Source organism: Salmo salar, chromosome ssa08 (genome assembly GCF_905237065.1).
Source record: "Salmo salar chromosome ssa08, Ssal_v3.1, whole genome shotgun sequence".
Classification (NCBI taxonomy): Eukaryota; Metazoa; Chordata; class Actinopteri; order Salmoniformes; family Salmonidae; genus Salmo; species Salmo salar.
Window position 1 is genome coordinate 19,186,476 of NC_059449.1, and position 23,780 is coordinate 19,210,255.

Consider the following 23,780-nt stretch of genomic DNA (forward strand, 5'->3'; position numbering starts at 1 on the left):
TAGACACATACTGCACTACCATAGACACATACTGCACTACCATAGACACATACTGCACTACCATAGACACATACTGCACTACCATAGACACATACTGCACTACCATAGACACATACTGCACTACCATAGACACATACTGCACTACCATAGACACATACTGCACTACCATAGACATGTACCTTCTCTCTGTCACTTGGTCCTCTCTCTCCCCCAGGTTCATGGATAACCTACAGACAGAGGTTTTGGAGATAGAGTTCCTGACCTACTCTAAAGGCATGACCACCATCAGTGAGGAGGACTTTGCCCGCATCCTGCTGCGTTACACCAACGTAGAGAACATCAGCAGTTACCTGGACAACGTCCGCCAGAGCATCCCTGACGAGAAGGTAGAGGAACACACACACACATGAGAAGGTAGAGGAACACACACACACGAGAAGGTAGAGGAACACACACACACATGAGAAGGTAGAGGAACACACACACACATGAGAAGGTAGAGGAACACACACACACACACGTGAGAAGGTAGAGGAACACACACACACATGAGAAGGTAGAGGAACACACACACACATGAGAAGGTAGAGGAACACACACACACATGAGAAGGTAGAGGAACACACACACACACATGAGAAGGTAGAGGAACACACACACACATGAGAAGGTAGAGGAACACACACACACATGAGAAGGTAGAGGAACACACACACACACATGAGAAGGTAGAGGAACACACACACACATGAGAAGGTAGAGGAACACACACACACATGAGAAGGTAGAGGAACACACACACACACATGAGAAGGTAGAGGAACACACACACACACATGAGAAGGTAGAGGAACACACACACACATGAGAAGGTAGAGGAACACACACACACATGAGAAGGTAGAGGAACACACACACACACATGAGAAGGTAGAGGAACACACACACACATGAGAAGGTAGAGGAACACACACACACATGAGAAGGTAGACTACATCTTGAACCTTGAATCATAGCATGACACGAGTCTGGTCAAGTACTCTATCCTCTACTTTCTCCGCCCCTCTCTCCCTCCCTCTCTCTCCCCCTCTCTCCCTCCCTCTCCCTCCCCCTCTCTCCCTCCCTCCCTCTCCCTCTCTCTCCCCCTCTCTCCCTCCCTCCCCCCTCTCTCCCTCTCTATCCCCCTCTCTCCCTCCCTCTCTCCCTGCCCTCTCTCCCTCTCTCTCTCTCTCTCCCTCTCACTCTCCTTCTCTCCCTCTTCTCCTTCCACATTTCATACTCATAGTCCTGGGCCGTATCCACAAAGCGTCTCAGAGTAGGAATGTTGAACTATGATCAGTATAGCCTTTTAGCTCATCATGAATGAGGTTATAGGGCCAGGTGGGGTCCTGATCTTAGATCAGAACTTCTACTCTGAGATTCTTTGTGGAAACGGGCCCTGTACTGAAGAGCACTCTCAAATAGACCCTACCCTCCCAGCCTCCCTCCCTCCCTCTCCCCCACACTCCCAGCCTCCCTCCCTCTCCCCCACCTTCCCAGCCCCAGTATCCTCTCTCATTCTCCCACCTCTTCTGCCTCCCTACCTCCCTCCCTGGCCCTCTAATATCTCCCCTTCCAACTACATGACACATTCACCTCCCCCGTCTCTCCCCCAATAACTCTCGGACTCCCCTTCCTTCACTCTCTCACTGCAGCCTACTCTCTGTCTGTCGCTCTCTCTCTCTTTCTCTTTCTTCCACAACCCACACTTTCTGTTCACCTCCCTTTACTCTCTCACCCCTTTAACCTCCTCCATGTCTCTCCCAACACCCCACTCCCCCTCTCAGCCCTTCCTGCCCCACCTGACCCCCTGACCCCTATTCCCCCCTCCTACCCTCTATATTTGTGTTCCCACCTTGTTATGGTCCTCCGGGCACTGTGTCTTATTCTTTCTACACCTGAATGCACCACTGGCCCATCAGTTAGATCAACTAGAGATAGTGAATCCATTACATCTGACACTTCCACCTGACAGCCAGTTGTAAGGACCAGTGTAATCTGACGGGTTAACACCTGACAGCCAGTTGTAAGGACCAGTGTAATCTGACGGGTTAACACCTGACAGCCAGTTGTAAGGACCAGTGTAATCTGACGGGCCAACACCTGACAGCCAGTTGTAAGGACCAGTGTAATCTGACGGGTTAACACCTGACAGCCAGTTGTAAGGACCAGTGTAATCTGACGGGTTAACACCTGACAGCCAGTTGTAAGGACCAGTGTAATCTGACGGGCCAACACCTGACAGCCAGTTGTAAGGACCAGTGTAATCTGACGGGCCAACACCTGACAGCCAGTTGTAAGGACCAGTGTAATCTGACGGGTTAACACCTGACAGCCAGTTGTAAGGACCAGTGTAATCTGACGGGTTAACACCTGACAGCCAGTTGTAAGGACCAGTGTAATCTGACGGGTTAACACCTGACAGCCAGTTGTAAGGACCAGTGTAATCTGACGGGTTAACACCTGACAGCCAGTTGTAAGGACCAGTGTAATCTGACGGGTTAACACCTGACAGCCAGTTGTAAGGACCAGTGTAATCTGACGGGCCAACACCTGACAGCCAGTTGTAAGGACCAGTGTAATCTGACGGGCCAACACCTGACAGCCAGTTGTAAGGACCAGTGTAATCTGACGGGTTAACACCTGACAGCCAGTTGTAAGGACCAGAGTAATCTGACGGGTTAACACCTGACAGCCAGTTGTAAGGACCAGTGTAATCTGACGGGTTAACACCTGACAGCCAGTTGTAAGGACCAGTGTAATCTGACGGGTTAACACCTGACAGCCAGTTGTAAGGACCAGTGTAATCTGACGGGTTAACACCTGACAGCCAGTTGTAAGGACCAGTGTAATCTGACGGGCCAACACCTGACAGCCAGTTGTAAGGACCAGTGTAATCTGACGGGCCAACACCTGACAGCCAGTTGTAAGGACCAGTGTAATCTGACGGGTTAACACCTGACAGCCAGTTGTAAGGACCAGTGTAATCTGACGGGCCAACACCTGACAGCCAGTTGTAAGGACCAGTGTAATCTGACGGGTTAACACCTGACAGCCAGTTGTAAGGACCAGTGTAATCTGACGGGCCAACACCTGACAGCCAGTTGTAAGGACCAGTGTAATCTGACGGGTTAACACCTGACAGCCAGTTGTAAGGACCAGTGTAATCTGACGGGCCAACACCTGACAGCCAGTTGTATGGACCAGTGTAATCTGACGGGCCAACACCTGACAGCCAGTTGTAAGGACCAGTGTAATCTGACGGGTTAACACCTGACAGCCAGTTGTAAGGACCAGTGTAATCTGACGGGTTAACACCTGACAGCCAGTTGTAAGGACCAGTGTAATCTGACGGGTTAACACCTGACAGCCAGTTGTAAGGACCAGTGTAATCTGACGGGCCAACACCTGACAGCCAGTTGTAAGGACCAGTGTAATCTGACGGGCCAACACCTGACAGCCAGTTGTAAGGACCAGTGTAATCTGACGGGCCAACACCTGACAGCCAGTTGTAAGGACCAGTGTAATCTGACGGGTTAACACCTGACAGCCAGTTGTAAGGACCAGTGTAATCTGACGGGCCAACACCTGACAGCCAGTTGTAAGGACCAGTGTAATCTGACGGGTTAACACCTGACAGCCAGTTGTAAGGACCAGTGTAATCTGACGGGTTAACACCTGACAGCCAGTTGTAAGGACCAGTGTAATCTGATGGGCCAACACCTGACAGCCAGTTGTAAGGACCAGTGTAATCTGACGGGTTAACACCTGACAGCCAGTTGTAAGGACCAGTGTAATCTGACGGGTTAACACCTGACAGCCAGTTGTAAGGACCAGTGTAATCTGACGGGTTAACACCTGACAGCCAGTTGTAAGGACCAGTGTAATCTGACGGGTTAACACCTGACAGCCAGTTGTAAGGACCAGTGTAATCTGACGGGTCAACACCTGACAGCTAGTTGTAAGGACCAGTGTAATCTGACGGGTCAACACCTGACAGCCAGTTGTAAGGACCAGTGTAATCTGACGGGTCAACACCTGACAGCCAGTTGTAAGGACCAGTGTAATCTGACGGGTTAACACCTGACAGCCAGTTGTAAGGACCAGTGTAATCTGACGGGCCAACACCTGACAGCCAGTTGTAAGGACCAGTGTAATCTGACGGGTTAACACCTGACAGCCAGTTGTAAGGACCAGTGTAATCTGACGGGTTAACACCTGACAGCCAGTTGTAAGGACCAGTGTAATCTGACGGGTTAACACCTGACAGCCAGTTGTAAGGACCAGTGTAATCTGACGGGCCAACACCTGACAGCCAGTTGTAAGGACCAGTGTAATCTGACGGGCCAACACCTGACAGCCAGTTGTAAGGACCAGTGTAATCTGACGGGTTAACACCTGACAGCCAGTTGTAAGGACCAGTGTAATCTGACGGGTTAACACCTGACAGCCAGTTGTAAGGACCAGTGTAATCTGACGGGTTAACACCTGACAGCCAGTTGTAAGGACCAGTGTAATCTGACGGGTTAACACCTGACAGCCAGTTGTAAGGACCAGTGTAATCTGACGGGTTAACACCTGACAGCCAGTTGTAAGGACCAGTGTAATCTGACGGGCCAACACCTGACAGCCAGTTGTAAGGACCAGTGTAATCTGACGGGCCAACACCTGACAGCCAGTTGTAAGGACCAGTGTAATCTGACGGGTTAACACCTGACAGCCAGTTGTAAGGACCAGAGTAATCTGACGGGTTAACACCTGACAGCCAGTTGTAAGGACCAGTGTAATCTGACGGGTTAACACCTGACAGCCAGTTGTAAGGACCAGTGTAATCTGACGGGTTAACACCTGACAGCCAGTTGTAAGGACCAGTGTAATCTGACGGGTTAACACCTGACAGCCAGTTGTAAGGACCAGTGTAATCTGACGGGCCAACACCTGACAGCCAGTTGTAAGGACCAGTGTAATCTGACGGGCCAACACCTGACAGCCAGTTGTAAGGACCAGTGTAATCTGACGGGTTAACACCTGACAGCCAGTTGTAAGGACCAGTGTAATCTGACGGGCCAACACCTGACAGCCAGTTGTAAGGACCAGTGTAATCTGACGGGTTAACACCTGACAGCCAGTTGTAAGGACCAGTGTAATCTGACGGGCCAACACCTGACAGCCAGTTGTAAGGACCAGTGTAATCTGACGGGTTAACACCTGACAGCCAGTTGTAAGGACCAGTGTAATCTGACGGGCCAACACCTGACAGCCAGTTGTATGGACCAGTGTAATCTGACGGGCCAACACCTGACAGCCAGTTGTAAGGACCAGTGTAATCTGACGGGTTAACACCTGACAGCCAGTTGTAAGGACCAGTGTAATCTGACGGGTTAACACCTGACAGCCAGTTGTAAGGACCAGTGTAATCTGACGGGTTAACACCTGACAGCCAGTTGTAAGGACCAGTGTAATCTGACGGGCCAACACCTGACAGCCAGTTGTAAGGACCAGTGTAATCTGACGGGCCAACACCTGACAGCCAGTTGTAAGGACCAGTGTAATCTGACGGGCCAACACCTGACAGCCAGTTGTAAGGACCAGTGTAATCTGACGGGTTAACACCTGACAGCCAGTTGTAAGGACCAGTGTAATCTGACGGGCCAACACCTGACAGCCAGTTGTAAGGACCAGTGTAATCTGACGGGTTAACACCTGACAGCCAGTTGTAAGGACCAGTGTAATCTGACGGGTTAACACCTGACAGCCAGTTGTAAGGACCAGTGTAATCTGATGGGCCAACACCTGACAGCCAGTTGTAAGGACCAGTGTAATCTGACGGGTTAACACCTGACAGCCAGTTGTAAGGACCAGTGTAATCTGACGGGCCAACACCTGACAGCCAGTTGTAAGGACCAGTGTAATCTGACGGGCCAACACCTGACAGCCAGTTGTAAGGACCAGTGTAATCTGACGGGCCAACACCTGACAGCCAGTTGTAAGGACCAGTGTAATCTGACGGGCCAACACCTGACAGCCAGTTGTAAGGACCAGTGTAATCTGACGGGTTAACACCTGACAGCCAGTTGTAAGGACCAGTGTAATCTGTCGGGCCAACACCTGACAGCCAGTTGTAAGGACCAGTGTAATCTGACGGGCCAACACCTGACAGCCAGTTGTAAGGACCAGTGTAATCTGACGGGTTAACACCTGACAGCCAGTTCTAAGGACCAGTGTAATTTGACTGGCCAACACCTGACAGCCAGTTGTAAGGACCAGTGTAATCTGACGGGTTAACACCTGACAGCCAGTTGTAAGGACCAGTGTAATCTGACGGGTTAACACCTGACAGCCAGTTGTAAGGACCAGTGTAATCTGACGGGTTAACACCTGACAGCCAGTTGTAAGGACCAGTGTAATCTGACGGGTTAACACCTGACAGCCAGTTGTAAGGACCAGTGTAATCTGACGGGTTAACACCTGACAGCCAGTTGTAAGGACCAGTGTAATCTGACGGGCCAACACCTGACAGCCAGTTGTAAGGACCAGTGTAATCTGACGGGTTAACACCTGACAGCCAGTTGTAAGGACCAGTGTAATCTGACGGGTTAACACCTGACAGCCAGTTGTAAGGACCAGTGTAATCTGACTGGCCAGCTCTGACTCACTGACTGACTGACTGACTGGCTCTCAATGGCACTGACCCCATTGTCCTACACCTATGTGTGATAACTGTTGATTGATGGACAAGCCAGTGTGTTGTGCTCTGTGTCATATACAAAGGCTTTGAGTTATCTGTCTCTCGCTAGCTAACGCTTTGTTGTGTTCATGTAGAGTTGGAGTTGGATCCAGTGTAAAGTGACGTTTTTAAGTAAAGTGTGGATACCGGCATTTTCTGCTTCTACGTTTTTTTTTTCTGATCGATTGTTATTATATTATGCAACACTTTCCGTCCCTTAATGGCAGATCAATGTGTATAATGTACAGTAGAGTCTTGATCTGCATGAACAGCACGTTGTGAATATATCGGTTTGGATACGCATCAACACACTCCACAGCCAAGCCGGATTTTCTGTCTACACTGCACTTTGCTTCGAAAACTTCCCAAGTTATTTAACCAAACATAGGCTGCATGAAGATGGAAAATGAAGTTCTGCAGTGTTTTGTCCTCGTGTTCATGCAACATTCTTCTTGTGTTTTATCTTTCCACGCTCTGGAAGAGGCAACAGGTTTGTCCCTATTCCCTAATAGTGAAACGAATCATCTTCTTACCACTTCCTGTCTGCTCTGCCTCACTGTTGTCTCGAGTCATTTTGAATGGACCCCTGGTTCTTCACCCATGCCTGATCAAATCAAATCAAAGGGTATTTAACCAGGTGTAGACCTTACCGTGAAATGCTTACTTACCAACCATACCGGTTTGAGAAAAAAGAGTTAAGAACATTTTTACTAAATACTAAATAAACTAAAGTAATATAAAGGAACACAATAAAATAACAAGATCGAGGCTATATACAGGGGGTACCGGTAGAGTCAATGTGCGGGGGTACAGGTTAGTTGAGGTAATTTGTACATGTAGGTAGCGTTAAAGTGACTATGCATAGATAATAGCGAGTAGCAGCAGTGTAGAAACAAAGGGGGGTCAATGCAAATATTCCGAGTGTGTATTTGATTAATTGTTCAGCAGTCTTATGGCTTAGGGGTAGACGCTGATACATAGCTTTTACACGATGTCAAAAGATTTACAAGTTAGCTCAGTCAGTTAGCCCACTCAAGATGAGTTCCTCATACTGTTGGTGGGCCGTACAGTTTTAACTGAAGCAATTAGTGTACTTTGTATCTTGTAGGTCTACTTCCAATTCAGGTGTTTTCCTAAATACGCCTAGTTAGGTAACCCACTCAGTTCAACAAGCCCACTCTCAGCCAGGCATTCTGCCGTACTCATCCATTAATCAGAAGTCTCAGTAAGAAACGTAGACACTCGTTGCTTTGCGCTGTCGGACATGTAGACATCCATTAGTTAGTGGTGGTCGTTCCATTGAGCTCGCAGAGCTTTTGGCTTTGAAGGCTGGAGCCCAAGGTTCCACAGGAGGTGAAGGCATGCTCCAGTGACCACCAATAGTATTTTCTAGATTACTCTATGGCGCAGTCTGTCTGTAGGTATCACTGGGGTGGCTGGCTCCTGTCTGTTTGTATGGAAGCTATCGGGTTCACAGGGCATCAAAGGAGAACCAGGCAGGTAGGGCCACTCGCCCGGAATGGCTTTGTTCACCGCGCAGATAGATACACACTGGCACACACACTCTGTTTGTCTAAGGCATTTTCCCCATCGTTACATATCTCCCACTTTATGTTCCAACAGGTCCTAGTTAGTCAGACGGTTAAACACTTCCCTGTCTGTCCACACACACGGTGCTGATTTAGAGAGCATTGTTCGCTACTGGTCTGTGTTTGTTAGCCTCAGCAGCAGGCTATCTGTGTTAGCTAACTGGTTTTGAAAAGGAGATTCCTTGTGGAGGTTGAACCTTAGCAGCAGGCTATCTGTGTTAGCTAACTGGTTTTGTAAAGGAGATTACTTGGGGAGATTGAACCTTAGCAGCAGGCTATCTGTGTTAGCTAACTGGTTTTGTAAAGGAGATTACTTGGGGAGGTTGAACCTTAGCAGCAGGCTACCTGTGTTAGCTAACTGGTTTTGTAAAGGAGATTACTTGGGGAGGTTGAACCTTAGCAGCAGGCTATCTGTGTTAGCTAACTGGTTTTGTGAAGGAGATTACTTGGGGAGGTTGAACCTTAGCAGCAGGCTATCTGTGTTAGCTAACTGGTTTTGTGAAGGAGATTACTTGGGGAGGTTGAACCTTAGCAGCAGGCTACCTGTGTTAGCTAACTGGTTTTGTGAAGGAGATTACTTGGGGAGGTTTAACCTCAGCCAAGGGTGTTTAAAATGAGGAAACTTGGTGAACAGGAAGAAGGAAGTTCCACAGTTTGGGCTTGTAGAGAACCCCCACCAGGATGTTTCCATAGCACAATGTTGTATGTGAAATAGACTGGTGTTAGTCACCACTTCAGAATGCCTCTCTGTGTTGTCATCACTAGGCCACGTTTACAGTCTCTCATCCCAGTGGAGGCTGCTGAGGAGAGAACGGCTCTAAATAATGGCCGGAACGGAGCAAGTGGAAATGGCATCAAACACCTGGAAACCATGTGTTTGATGTATTTGATACCATTCCGCTGATTCTGCTCCAGTCATTACCATGAGTCTGTCCTCCCCAATTAAGGTGCGACCAGCCTCCTGAGTCTCATACCTTTCTTTTATTCTTTGTTTTAGTGTGATGCAGCTCGGGCTGAAATGAGTGATACCTACAGACAGACTATTGGTGGGCACTGGAACATGCCTTCACCTCCTGTGGAACCTTGGGCTCCAGCCATCAAAGCCAATAAGCTCTGCTAGCTCAATGGAACGACCACCACTAACTAATATAAGTCTTCTTTTTCTAACCTTTTTTCTCCCCAATTTCCTGGTATCCAAATTGGTAGTTACAGTCTTGTCGCATCGCTGCAACTCCCATACGGACTCGGGAGAGGCAAAGGTCGAGAGCCGTGCGTCCTCCGAAACACAACACAGCCGCACTGCTTCTTGACACAACGACCGCTTAACCCGGAAGCCAGCTGCACTAATGTGTCGGAGGAAACACCGTACACCTGGCGTACGTGTCAGTGTGCACTGCACCCGGCCCGCCACAGGAGTCGCTAGTGCGCGATGGGACAAGAACATCCCTGCCGGCCAAACCCTCCCCTAACCCGACGACGCTGGGCCAATTGTGTGCCGACTCTCCCGGTCGCGGCCGGCTGTGACAGAGCCTGGACTCGAACCAGGATCTCTAGTGGCACAGCCTTAGACCACTGCGCCACTCGGGAGGCCCATAACTAATATATGTCTACATGTTCCACACTGCAAACCAGTGTGTGTCTATGTTTCTTATGAAGTTTGATTTTCAAGGACGAAATCCCAGAAAGCCTTGCGTTAAACTTGTGAAACCTGTGAACCTCTATTTTTGTAGTCGTGCTGCACAGATGATCAGATCTCACAACGTCTGCAGAAGGAACCACTCAGGAACCACATTCATAGCTGATACACAAACGTATTAAATGTGTAGCATGGTTGTGTCATTCTCAGGCCTAGTCCCTACAGTCAAGGGGGCCAACGTTGCATGGGTCAAAGGTCACATGATCATACCATCATCACCAGTTGAATGGGTTTGAGCTTGAAGCATCCCCCCTATTCCGAGACCCGGAAGAGCTGTCTGTCACTCCGTGTCCGTTAATGATCGCTCCGTGTGTCACACTTATATGGGTTCCCCTGTCTTTTTCCTTCACAGGGCATCACCTTCGACGAGTTCCGCTCCTTCTTTCAGTTCCTCAACAACCTGGAGGACTTTGCCATCGCCATGCAGATGTACAACTTTGCCAGTCGCTCCATTGGCCAAGGTAAGCCTCCATTTTAGGATTTCATATCTGTGGAGATATTTCCCTTTCGCTCCATAGTCTCTTGTGAATAATGGCTGTAGGTTACTTTTCTCCTCCGTCTTGTTCTCTTTTTTGTATCCCCCTCTCTTTCTGTCTCTCTCTCCCATCTGTATCTTGTCTCTATCTTCCTCTCTCACTTTCCCACCCCTTCTCCGTCTCTCTCCCCTCTATCTATCCCCCACCCCCCTCTCTCTCTCTCTCTCTCTCTCTCTCTCTCAGATGAGTTTGGGCGGGCTGTGTACGTGGCCACGGGCCTGAAGCTGACACGTCACCTGGTCCACACCATCTTCAAGATCTTTGACGTGGACCACGACGACCAGCTGAGCCACAAGGAGTTCATCGGCATTATGAAGGACCGGCTGCACCGCGGAGGGAGGGTAGGGACAGAGAGAGGGGGAAGGACTGAAGTAGAGAGAGAGGGAAAGAGGAAGGGAGAATTTGAGAGAGAGAGAGAGAGAGAGAGAGAGAGAGAGCGAGAGAGAGAGAGAGAGAGAGAGAGAGAGAGAGAGAGAGAGAGAGAAGGATGAAGAGAGGGGGGGTAGAGGTATGAAGAGTGAGAGATAGGGAGAAAGTGAAATTGCGGGGAAAAGCCAGAATAATCTAGTTTGGTTTTCCATCACTAGAAATTTGACATGCTCTCATTTTATTTTATGTTACACTTGGACAATGTAATTTCATTCTAGCTTTTGACTGTTAACTTTAGTCGACAGCCATAAAAGTGGTGGCAGTTTTAAGATCTTTATCTAGAGCAAATCGAGTTACACAGTTATATGGAGGTCTGTGTTGTTGTAAATGACTACCTTCCCTGCACTTCCAAAGTATTTTACTGCCGCCTAGTGGAATATGAAGTTACAACAGTTACAATAGTCACCATGACTAGGGCCCAGAGTTTTTCCTAGTTAGAAAAGGCATGTGGTCAGAGAGAACTCCTAGGCCCTACACATGACAGTCGCATAATCAGGAAATAGGTATGAATTAATTCTAATACTATGCCAATCAATCGCCCTTGAACGAGTCCTACTTTGATGCCCTATGCATGGGTCTTGAGTCTGAAATATTACTGTTCTATTTCTCTTGGCCTCATCGTCCTGGCTTCCCTTTTGACTAACAGCATCCCAATACCCCCTCCTTCTATCTCCTCTCTCTCTCTCTTTTCCCACCCTATCTTTTTCTCCCACTCTGCTGCTCGCAAACCCCAGGGCTACAAAACCGCAGAGCGATTCACTTCCTTTAAGTCCTGTATGAAGAAGGAGCTAGCTGGCAGATAAGTATTACCCACAATCCACTCATCATCTCTTATCTCATCTATGACCTATAACCTCTGACCTAATCAAATCTGATTTTGATTTGATTTATAACCTCTGACCTATTCTCAATGGACCTGCGAACCGCAGCTCTGTCTGTCTCGATGACCTATAACCTCTGACCTATTCTCAATGGACCTGCGAACCGCAGCTCTGTCTGTATCGATGACCTATAACCTCTGACCTATTCCCTTTATACTTAAAAGATCTGGATAGATTGACACAATATCACTTTAAGATCAATCAAGTCCTTTCAGATCACCAACAGAAGCATATCAGGACTATGGTGCATCTATGCAAGTATCCGATGATAATAACTTAAAATACCCAACAATCTCTTCCAGAATGGTTACAAGAAATATAGTCTGGCCCCAGATCTGTTGGTGCTGCCTTGCCAACTAACTCCAAACAATGACCATAGGAGTTGGAAAGACAGAATAAAACAGATCTGGGACTAGGCTACAAGAAATAAGCACAGGCCTGTGTATTAGTCTATATTCCCTGTTTAATGGTACCATTGTCATTGTTTACCAGGTGAACAGGAAACAACACGCCTCCTTCCCCATCTGCCTGCGTGCCGAGGCCAGGAAACAGATCCGCCAACTCTGGAGGAGGTTCCAGGCTAAGGTTTAAAAAAGGAGGAAGAGGATGATGAGAAGAGGAAGAGGAGGACGAAGAAGTGGAGGAAGATGAGGAGAATAGGATGATGAAGGTGAGGATGAAGATGAGGAAAAGAGCTGGAGGGGGACTGGAGGTGAAGGATTCAATGAACAATCTACAGGGGAACATTGTGGTTCTAAGTCTACGTTCTAAGCCACCATCCCCTCCACTAGCATGCAGAAAAGCTGCCGTTTTGCAACAGACATCTCATTGGTTTCAGTTGTCCAGTTTATCCAATCGTGGATCAATTCCGCAATCCATTTTCCTCCCATTGCAAGTAGGCCAGTGATGTATAGCCTACATTACTGCACCTAGTATTTAAGCAGTACTCACCAAACATTTGAATAAGCACAAAAAAAATTACATTTTACAGAAAGTTGTAACTAATCTCTGATTACTCATAATATAGAACAATTTATGTTAAAAAGTGCTCGTATCACATTAAGGTTTGTAATATAATAATATATCATAATTGTCAAATAAAGACTGTGACTTACATTACAGGAAGAGCCTGCATGGTCAAGTGTAGTATCTGTATCAAATGCCTTTACTAGTGAGAGAAAGGTATGGGAGAAGGAAGAGAATCTGAAAATCTTAATGTCTTAATCATGTATTTTTCTATGAATGCTTTTTTTCTGTTTACACAGGCCTACTTGCATATATTCAGCAGCAAGTTTGGCCATCTGGCTAGAAAGTAAAGATCAATACATAGCCTACAAATGCAATGAATTCTACAATGAAGCAATAGTAGTATGTTTTTGAAATGCTTGCAATTGATGACCTTCCAAATGAGAGCGAGAAAGAGAGAGCAAGATCATGATATTCCTTTAAGGCTCCGTGTCTTCTGTCTGGTGTGTGTGTGTGTGTGTGTGTGTGTGTGTGTGTGTGTGTGTGTGTGTGTGTGTGTGTGTGTGGTTACGTTAGTAATGATTAGGCGGGGAAGAAGTATAACTTTTTTATATGTGTGCCTTGTTTTCTACATGTCTTCCCTGTCAAAACTAATTCCATTCCAGCAACAAATTGTGTTTTACCTTTTCGGGAAAGCAAATTGCTGACCTGCCCTCCTCCCAGTGTACTGTGCAACCTAGGTTTCCATGATTCATGATACCAACATTTCACCTCAATTGGTAATGCTTGTATTTATTTATTGAATTATTAATCTGTTTGCAATATAAATCTACTTAACAGCAATATTATGAGCAGACGTTTTGATTTTAAGTTTTGACCAGTAAGCATATCGATTTAATTCTGTTCAACGATTCAAGATGTATCTCTGTATTTAGTTTGAATATTAAAGAACTTAAATGGTTTGACTTAACTGATTTATAGTTACTCTGCGTATTTGCATTATATTAGAAGCTATAGAACATATAAAAACATTTCTCGACCATTCCCTTAACCAAGCGGTGAAGTGTATGGTTGGTGTGAAAAGAACTTGACAGAATGCAAATGAAAAGCGTGATGAATGCACGAATAAAGACTTTTGAAGGAAACAAAGGCTGTTTAGCATAATTGCATACTGTATTTGTTTTTTCAGCCAACTACATAGAATGGACATGCGCACTTGGGCTTTACATTTTTTCACTATCAGTTTTATTATCAGCTGACACGCACCTGCGACATGAACGATATAACTTTATATGGCAGCGCTGGGTTGCTACATTTTCAATCATCAAATTGTATTTTTTTAAAGACTGCAGTTTGTTTATTTTCCTTTCATCAACTGAGAACAGTGAAGGCTAGCTATGAGCTGCTGGCACCTTCATTGGGGAGGACGGGCTTGTGGTAATGGCTTGAGCGGAATCAGTGGACTCAAACACGGTTCCCATGGGTTTGCTGTCATTCAATTCGTCGTTCTAGACATTATTATGAGCGTCCTTAGCAGTCTCCTGTGGCTGCAGGTAAATTCAGCGAAACATTAGATGTAGCTGTTAGCTAGCTGTGCTACACTAGTTAACGCAAATTCCTAGCCTCTCACTGTGTCAGATAACGTTACTCAGTAAAGATTTGCCAGGTTGACACACTAAAACGTATTTCTATATTTACGGCCGTGACACCAGCTTGTGTAGTAGCTACGTTTAATAATGCTTTAATGAATGCGTTTTTACTTATTTTATCACATCTTTATATTAATGTTATTTCGCAGGCAGATCAATTTGTGGCGTAGCGCGCCATTCATTTGAAAAGTGGAACGACAAATGCGTTCTTATGATTTCGTCAGGACACTTCTCCCCAACGCACCAGTACGCTCATCAATCGATTCCACCATGTAAATATAATGTTTTCGAAACTTCTCGTGCAGATTTCACTATAATAAAGCGAAAAAAACACATATGTAAACACATTTTTCAATAGGGTCATGTTTTAAATTTACAAAGGACAAGAACATCATTATATAAAGTTGACCTCAAACTCAGCTCTGCCGCCACAGTAAATAGTGCTTGTTACCAGCAAGGTATTGTGGGTACTGACATTCACAGAATATTAATCCATTTTTATATATAATTATAGTACTTGGCGTAAATTTTATCACAAATATTGTGTGTCCATGAATAGGTGTATATTTATCTCTGTAAATCTCGCAGACAATGCAAATTTAGATTAAACCGCTAGTGGAAATGCTTGTCCCGACATAGACTACCCTTGCTCGCCCATAGATACGTTAAGACTATACTTTCAGGGATCATTTCTATAGTTCTTGACTTGAGAAATGTGTTTCTAAAGTGTTTGGTCTCGCTACCCACGATGATGAGATGCGATATTCCCTTCTGAGCGCGAAGCGGGCTTTGAGTAATGATTCAGTTCATCCGCTCTCTGCCATTGATGACCGTTCTTTGTTTCCTTGTGGAGCATTGAGGGAGGGAATATGATCAGAGTGGTTAGCTCTAAATATTGTTAATATTAACTTCTATGGAAAATGTACTGTACTCCAGGTTATTAAATAGATTATCACCATAACACCGTTGGTTTCAATACTGTTTCATGTTCCTGTTCTCAGCCTTGCTATGACGTTGTATAGGAGATATGTCATTTTAATCCAGTCAGAACTCTACTTTTTCAGTTACATTTCATTTCTACATAAGATTTTTTGGTATTTTTTCTATTGTGGACCATTGACTTTTTCAGCCAATGCCAGTCCCCTAAAAACTGCAATCAGTACCTTCTGGCACCTCCCTCATTTGCAAAGTTCTATTGTGGAGCAACTTGAAAATGTATTTTGAGAAGCTTTCTTGGGCATAAAACACGACAATAACGGATTCCATATGTGACCTATTGATGAAAAGTAGCCCGATAAACATGATTTCGGCCACGTGGTCCTATAGTGTGCTCTTTACACGGTGGGAAACCGTTAGTCAGAATGACACCTCCAACATAGGCTACCCTCGCTCGCCCTAAATTTAATCAAGACTATACTTTCAGGGATCATTTCTATAGTTCTTGACTTGAGAAATGTGTTTCTAAAGTGTTTGGTCTCGCTACCCACGATGATGAGATGCGATATTCCCTTCTGAGCGCGAAGCGGGCTTTGAGTAATGATTCAGTTCATCCGCTCTCTGCCATTGATGACCGTTCTTTGTTTCCTTGTGGAGCATTGAGGGAGGGAATATGATCAGAGTGGTTAGCTCTAAATATTGTTGAATATCAAACGAATCATTCGGTACAACACATCTGGATGTCAGTAATTCATTCATGAAAACAGTTCAGCTGGCTTTAATGCTGTTAAATGTCAGACGTGATATTGCATAGGACATTTATTGCAAAGCAATCTCCATCATGCCAATCCAGTTCAAATTCCAATTGTTCAATTACACTTTATATCTAAATTGTATTTTCTTTATTGTGGGCCATTGACGTTTTCAGCCAATAGCAGTCCCCTAAAAACTGCACTATTACCCTCTGGCACCTCCCTCATTTGCCAAGTTCTATTGTGGGGCAATTTGAACATGAAGCTTTCATGGGTATAACAACTGTTTGTAGCCCAATAAGCATAATTTCCGCCACGTGGTCCTATAGTGTCTCTTTATACGGTGGGAAACCGTTAGTGAGAATGACAGCCCTCAACTTCATTAAGACTATACTTTCAGGGATCATTTCTATAGTTCTTGACTTGAGAAATGTGTTTCTAAAGTGTTTGGTCTCGCTACCCACGATGATGAGACGCGATATTCCCTTCTGAGCTCGAAGCGGGCTTTGAGTAATGATTCAGTTCATCTGCCTCTGCCATTGATGACCGTTCTTTGTTTCATTGAGGGAGGGGATATGATAAGAGTGGTTAGACTAATTATTGTTAATATTGAATGATTCATTAGGTTTACACTGTTACAACACATCTGGATGTCAGTAATTTTTTCATGAAAATAGTTCAACTGGCTTCAATGCTGCTAAATGTCAAACGTGGTAATGCATTTTTTAACCAGGCAAGCCAGTTAAGATCAAATTCTTATTTACGATCACGGCCTACCCGGCCACACCCTTCCCTAACCCGGACGACGCTGGGCCAATTGTGCGCCGCCCTACGGGACTCTCGAACACGGCCGGTTGTGATACAGCCCGGGATCGAACCAGGGTCTGTAGTGTATTTTCTCTATTGTGGGCCACAGACGTTTTCAACCAATGGGATCAGTTCTATCGTCCTTGACTTGAGAAATGTGTTTCTAAAGTGTTTGGTCTCGCTACTCACTATGATGAGATGCGATTATCCTCTGGCACCTCCCTCATTTACAAAGTTCTGTTGTGGGGCAATTTGAACATGTATTTTGTGAAGCTTTATTGGGCATAACAAGTGTTTGTTGTGTGATGCAATGAAACACACGACAGTAACTGATTCCATATGTGACCTATTGATGAAAAGTAGCACGAAAAACTTAATTTAAACTCTTTATATCGTGGGAAACCGTTAGTGAGAATGACAGCTCCGACATACGCTCGCCCACCATTCAAATAACTCATTTTATTCCCCTTTGATACTAACAAAACCAAAGCACTTGATGAATACCTGCACCTTCTTTCTATCCTCTTCACCAAATGTCTTATAGATGGCTATTTTCCCCTACTTTGGAAATCTGCAGTTGTCATAATGATCCAGAAACCTGTTAAACACCCATACAACATCATAAGTTATAGACCAATCAGCCTCCTCAGTCATGTCAGGAAGATGTTTGAGAGAGTACTCACCCAAAGACTGATCAAATTGTTACTATTTAACCTTTATTTAACTAGGCAAGTCAGTTAAGAACAAATTCTTATTTTCAAAGACAGCCTAGGAACATTGAGTTAAATGCCTTGTTTAGGGGCAGAACAACATATTTTTACCTTGTCAGCACAGGGATTCGATCTCGCAACCTTTCGGTTACTAGACCAACGCTCTAACCACTAGGCTACCTGCCGAAATGGGCCTCCTTGGAATCCACCAAGCTGGCTTTAGAAAAACAAGATCAACTACCGATTAACGTTCTAAGACTGTCAGAGGACATCCTTTGGAATTTCAAGAAAAACACTTGATAAGATGTGGCACAATGGGTTGTGCTGCCGGATTGTAGACTCCAATCTCAATCTACCACTCTCCTTCAGAAACATTATCACTAGCTTTCTCCACAACCGTATAATTAAAGTGAAGTTCTCCACAGCAATATCCCCACCATTTACCCCTGAAGCAGGTGTCCCACAGGGGGCAGTCCTAAGCCCACTACTTTTTCTACTATACATATAAGACATTTATTACCCTCCACCCACCATAGGCCAAGTCTCACAGTTTGCCAATGACCTCTGCTACAGGTCCAGCTCCAAATGTCCTCAACTTGCTGCAAACAAACTCCAGAAGTTTATTGAAATGATCGAGACATGGTCTAACGTGGCGAGTAAAACTGAACCCACAGAAGACTCAAAGTGTCCTCTTACAAGAAGCACCAGCAAAGAAAACAAAAAACCCACAGATCTCAAACTTTACGGTGAAGTAATAAAAGTAGAAAAAGAAGCAAAATTCCTTGGAGTCACCTTCCAGAAGAACATGCAGTGGACAACCCATATAGCGAACATAGAGAGAGAGGGTCGAAAAAGACTAAACCACTTAAAAATGCTGTGCGGAAGAAAATACGGAGCCTCACCTCAGACAGTGTTGAAAGTCTACATCAGCTACAGCTTTGAATACGCCCTACCAGCCTGGATAACAGCTTCACCACAGCAGATGAATCGGCTTCAGATAATCCAAAACATGACAATAAAAATGGCTTACAGACTACCAAGATACATCAGCAATCACCACGTCCACAGCATATCTGGACTCACACCAATTAATAATAGACAGTCAATCATTGGCCAGAAGTTCATCAACAGAGCTATTCAGAATCCATCATCGCAGGAAGCTGTGGGCCAGGCCAAATGGACCTCAGACATACCCATGTCCATAATGTTGAAACTGACCAAAAAATAAACAATCATGCATGACTGACTGTCACGTCCTGACCAGTAAAGGGGTTATTTGTTCTTATAGTTTGGTCAGGACGTGGCAGAGGGTATTTGTTTTATGTGGTTCAGGGTGTGTTTGTGTATGTGTTCATGTAGAGGGGGTATTTGGTTTATATGGTTCGGGGTGGTTGTGTATGTAGAGGGGTATTTGATTTATGTATTCTGGGGTTTTTGGGTTATCGTTCTATGTTAGTTTATTTCTATGTTCTGTCTAGGCGTTTGTATTTGTATGTTTAGGTATGGGGATTGGGGCCTTCAATTGGAGGCAGCTGTCTATTGTTGCCTCTGATTGAAGGTCCTATATTTAGGAGTGTGTTTGTTTTGGGAATTGTGGGAGATTGTTTCTTGTTTTGCTGAGTGCCTGACGAGACTGTCCAGTTCGTTCGTTTTTGTATATGTTGTTTGTGTTTTCCTTCTTCACCAAAATAAAAAGAAGATGAGTATACATTTTCCCGCTGCGCTTTGGTCTACACCCTACGACACCCGTGACACTGACTTTAATTACATATAGTTTATTTTCAATAAGCATAAAAAATTAAAATAAAGAAAAAATTTACAAAATACAAAAGTACAAAAAATGTGTGTGTATATACAAGTGTGTGTATATATAGTTGAAGTCGGATGTTTACATACACCTTAGCCAAATACATTTAAACTCAGTTTTTCACAATTCCTGACATTTAATCCTAGTAAAAAGTCCCTGTCTTAGGTCAGTTAGGATCACCACTTTATTTTAAGAATGTGAAATGTCAGAATAATAGTAGAGATAATGATTTATTTCAGCTTTTATTTCTTTCATCACATTCCCAGTGGGTCAGAAGTTTACATGCACTCAATTCGTATTTGGTAGCATTGCCTTTAAATTGTTTAACTTGGGTCAAATGTTTCGGGTAGCCTTCCACAAGCTTCCTTCAGTAAGTTGGGTGAATTTTGGACCATTCCTCCTGACAGAGCTGGTGTAACTGAGTCAGGTTTGTAGGCCTCCTTGCTCGCACACGCTTTTGCAGTTCTGCCCACAATTTTTCTATGGGATTGAGGTCAGCTTTGTGATGGCCACTCCAATACCTTGACTTTATTGTCCTTAAGCCATTTCACCACAACATTGGAAGTATGCTTGGGGTCATTGTTCAAATGGAAGACCCATTTGCAACCAAGCTTTAACTTCCTGACTGTCTTGAGATGTTGCTTCAATATATCCACATAATTTCCCCCCCTCATGATGCCATCTATTTTGTGAGGTGCACCAGTCCCTCCTGCAGCAAAGCACCCCCACAACATGACGCTGCCACCCCCATGCTTCACGGTTGGGATGGTGTTCTTCGGCTTGCAAGCATCTCCCTTTTTCCTCTGAACATAACGATGGTCATCATGGCCAAACAGTTCTATTTTTGTTTCATCAGACCAAAGGACATTTCTCCAAAAAGTATGATCTTTGTCCCCATGTGCAGTTGCAAACCGTAGTCTGTTTTTTTTATGGCGGTTTTGGAGCAGTGGCTTCTTCCTTGTTGAGTGGCCTTTCAGGTTATGTCAATATAGGACTCGTTTTACTGTGAATATAGATGCTTTTGTACCTGTTTCCTCCAGCATCTTCACAAGGTCCTTTGCTGTTCTGGGATTGATATGCACTTTTCGCACCAAAGTAAGTTAATCTCTAGGAGACAGAACGCATCTCCTTCCTGAGCGCTATGACAGCTGCGTGGTCCCATGGTGTTTATACTTGCGTACAATTGTTTGTACAGATGAATGTGGTACCTTAAAGCGTTTGGAAATTGCTCCCAAGGATGAACCAGACTTGTGGAGGTCTACAATTTTTTTTCTGAGGTCTTGGCTGATTTCTTTTGATTTTCCCATGATGTCAAGCAAAGAGGCACTGAGTTTGAAGGTAGGTCTTGAAATACATCCACAGGTACACCTCCAATTGACTCAAATGATGTCAATTAGCCTATCAGAAGCTTCTAAAGCCATTACATCATTTTCGGGAATTTTCCAAGCTGTTTAAAGGCACAGTCAACTTAGTGTGTGTAAACGTCTGACCCACTGGATTTGTGATACAGTGAATTATAAGTGAAATCATCTGTAAACAATTGTTGGAAAAATGACTTGTGTCATGCGCAAAGTAGATGTCCTAACCGACTTGCCAAAACTATAGTTTGTTAACAAGAAATTTGTGGAGTGGTTGAAAAACAAGTTTTAATGACTCCAACCTAAGTGTACGTAAACCTCCGACTTCAACTGTAGGCGGATGCATTCCTTAGCCCCCCCTCTCCCGGCGCATGGCTGTGAGCTGTAATTTTAATAAAGTTGGTTTTAAACACAATAAACTTATGTCGGGAAAGGAAAAAATAGAGTAACTAATCTATGCCTGTTCTGATAAAACCTTAGTGCATTTAGACTCGGGGGATGCCTTGCTTGACCAGACCCTCCTTCCTTGCTCCTGGCCTGCCCTGCCTCTTCCACCAATGAATTTGTTTTTATGGACAGAAAAGAGCAGAAGCTCTGAGCTGTCCGATCAGGCCCATTGTCTATTGTCGCATTCAATTAAGACTATAGTTTCAGGGATCATTTCTATATTTCTTGACTTGAGAAATGTGTTTCTAAAGTATTTGGTCTCGCTACCCACGATGATGAGATGCGATATTCCCTTCTGAGTGCGAAGCGGGCTTTGAGTACTGATTCAGTTCATCTGCTCTCTGTCATTGATCACCGGTCTTTGCTGCCATGTGGAGTATTGAGGGAGGGAATATGATCGTGATGGGCATTCTGACTCTTTTCAGTGAGCCGGCTTGTTCGGCTCAGCACACCAAAAAGAGACGGCTCTTTTGGCTCCCAAACAGTTTGTATTTTTTCAAGTCGAGAGGTTTGCGATAGTTTGACTTTGATTGGTGTTAAAACAATTCTAATTAAATTATTCAATGAAATCCTACTCTACCTTAACCACAATTTATTTAAAAATGCATTGGTTTGTTATGAAAAAGAATGCTATTAAACATTTACATTTAATGTATAACTTTTTAATGTATATAAACAAAGGTCATATAAATCTAACAATTCAAAACGAATACAATCTGAACAACATAATAATAGAATATTGCACCATATCAAAGAAAAATAAATAACAATGTGAAAAACTGCAGCATCCCACTAAAAACATTAAACTGGTCCCTCTTTTCTCTCTCTTCTTTATTGCCATGTTATAACCAGCAGCACACAGCAATGCTAACCATATTTGCTTTTATGAGAGATTTGAATTCAGAAATGCAAGCTGCCTCACTTTCGAGGGGCTGATGTGGTTTCTTCTCTCAGTAATTATTTGTCCCGTTTTCGAGAAGACCATCTCAGAGGGAACTGATGTGGCCACTATGCAGAGTCTCCCTGTCAGGACTTTAGTAAGCCGTGGGTAGACAGAGGCCTTGTTCTTCCACCAGCTCAGAGGATCTGCAGATCTTTGGAGGAGGGGCTCCTCCAAATAGGATCGGACCTCCATTATGGCATCTGCTGAGGGATTCCTTCGTGCTGCATCCCCAGTTGCTCTCTCTCAAACAGCATCCAAACAGCAGACGTTTGTGGCACTACTGCTGGTGCTTCTGCTCCATCTGCTCCCTCTTCTTCCTGTTGCCCTGGTGCCTGAGCCAGCTGACTGCTGGGGCTGTCCCTCCCTGCTGCTGAGGTTATTCTTTGAAGAGCCTCATCAATCGCTCTGTCATCACTGAAGGCTAACTTCTCAAACCTGGGGTCAAGTGCAGCGGTTTCTGATAGCACGTGATTATATTCCATTCTGTGGAACTTTCTGTCCATTGATGAACATAGGGTGTCCACCAACTCTGTCACATGTACTGTGGTTACATTTGCTTCTCTCTGGCGGCTGGCTGTGATTTGCTGCAGAACCTTACACAGGAGTATCATTTTTGAGGCTGTCACATAGCTGAAAAGAGAGAACAGTAACTTATTAGTTCAGGTTCATGTTTTGTCTACTGATACTACATTCTCATCTACTGCTCATATACATATATAATACTGGATTAAATTATGATGTAGGAATAACTGCTTACTCTACCTCTCCACTGATCTCCACAGTGACCTGCTCAAAGGGTTCCAGGACTCTGCACACCTCCACCACCTCCCATTCCTCTTGGGTCAGAGCATCAACAGGTGCATTGACAATGGCCAGGGTAGAGATGATGGCATCCTTTGACTCAAGAAACCGCTTCAACATATAAGATGTTGAATTCCACCTTGTAGTGCAGCCTTGTTTAGGCCTCAGCTCAGGCATCCCCATCTGGCATTGTGTAGACAAGTTTTTCAGCACCTACTGTGCTCCTGTGGAAGTATTCCACAGCTGCTTTCACTTTGTCCACAGTGGGCTTCATCACCTTCAGAGCATCTCTTACAATTAGGTTGATTGTGTGGGCAAGACATGGACGATGGGTCCATTTAAAAATGTTCATGGCTTTGGTTATGTTAGCTGCACTAACACAGCAGACCACTTTTCCATCTACTTGCCATTCTCTGACCACTCTCAACAGTTCCTCTGCCAAGTTCTCTGAGGTGTGACTGTCGCTGAACTCAAAGCAGTCCAGAAGACAGCTAGACATCGAAAAATCTTCAATGAAGTGACATGTAACCGACAGGTAAGAAGTGGTTAACCTTGATGTCCAGCAGTCAGTGGTAAGGCAAACTGCAGTAGCTTTTAGGACTCTTTCCCACACTGAAGCCTGTGTGCTCTCGTACAGTTGTGGAATAAGTGATTTTGAAAGGGTTTTCCTGTTTGGAATTGTGTACATTGGATTTAGACGATTGCTA

The 23,780-nt window shown here is 44.7% G+C and overlaps 1 protein-coding gene, 3 non-coding genes and 1 pseudogene across 7 annotated transcripts in view; all 5 read left to right on the forward strand.

The window, feature by feature from the left end:
- LOC106610377 (calcium uptake protein 3, mitochondrial) overlaps positions 1-13,830 on the forward strand; it is a 74,696-nt gene extending 60,866 nt beyond the window's left edge. For 3 of the 4 annotated variants that reach the window (XM_045722925.1, XM_045722926.1, XM_045722927.1), the window contains 5 exons: positions 215-386; positions 10,404-10,512; positions 10,771-10,928; positions 11,751-11,815; positions 12,387-13,830. In XM_045722925.1, coding sequence (XP_045578881.1) covers positions 215-386; positions 10,404-10,512; positions 10,771-10,928; positions 11,751-11,815; positions 12,387-12,393 — 511 coding nt within the window. In that variant the 3' untranslated portion in view covers positions 12,394-13,830. Of the gene's footprint in view, positions 1-214; positions 387-9,352; positions 9,577-10,403; positions 10,513-10,770; positions 10,929-11,750; positions 11,816-12,386 lie in introns of those variants that run through there. The other variant, XM_045722928.1, reaches the window with a different exon arrangement.
- Positions 13,831-15,179: 1,349 nt separating this feature from the next.
- LOC123744314 (small nucleolar RNA U3) lies at positions 15,180-15,395 on the forward strand. Its single transcript, XR_006770893.1, has one exon. It is a non-coding gene; the product is annotated as a small nucleolar RNA U3 (small nucleolar RNA).
- Positions 15,396-15,919: 524 nt separating this feature from the next.
- Positions 15,920-16,135, forward strand: LOC123744315 (small nucleolar RNA U3). Its single transcript, XR_006770894.1, has one exon. It is a non-coding gene; the product is annotated as a small nucleolar RNA U3 (small nucleolar RNA).
- Positions 16,136-16,584: 449 nt separating this feature from the next.
- LOC123744318 (uncharacterized) lies at positions 16,585-16,789 on the forward strand (annotated as a pseudogene).
- Positions 16,790-21,520: 4,731 nt separating this feature from the next.
- Positions 21,521-21,736, forward strand: LOC123744320 (small nucleolar RNA U3). Its single transcript, XR_006770898.1, has one exon. It is a non-coding gene; the product is annotated as a small nucleolar RNA U3 (small nucleolar RNA).
- The last annotated feature ends 2,044 nt before the right edge of the window (positions 21,737-23,780 follow it).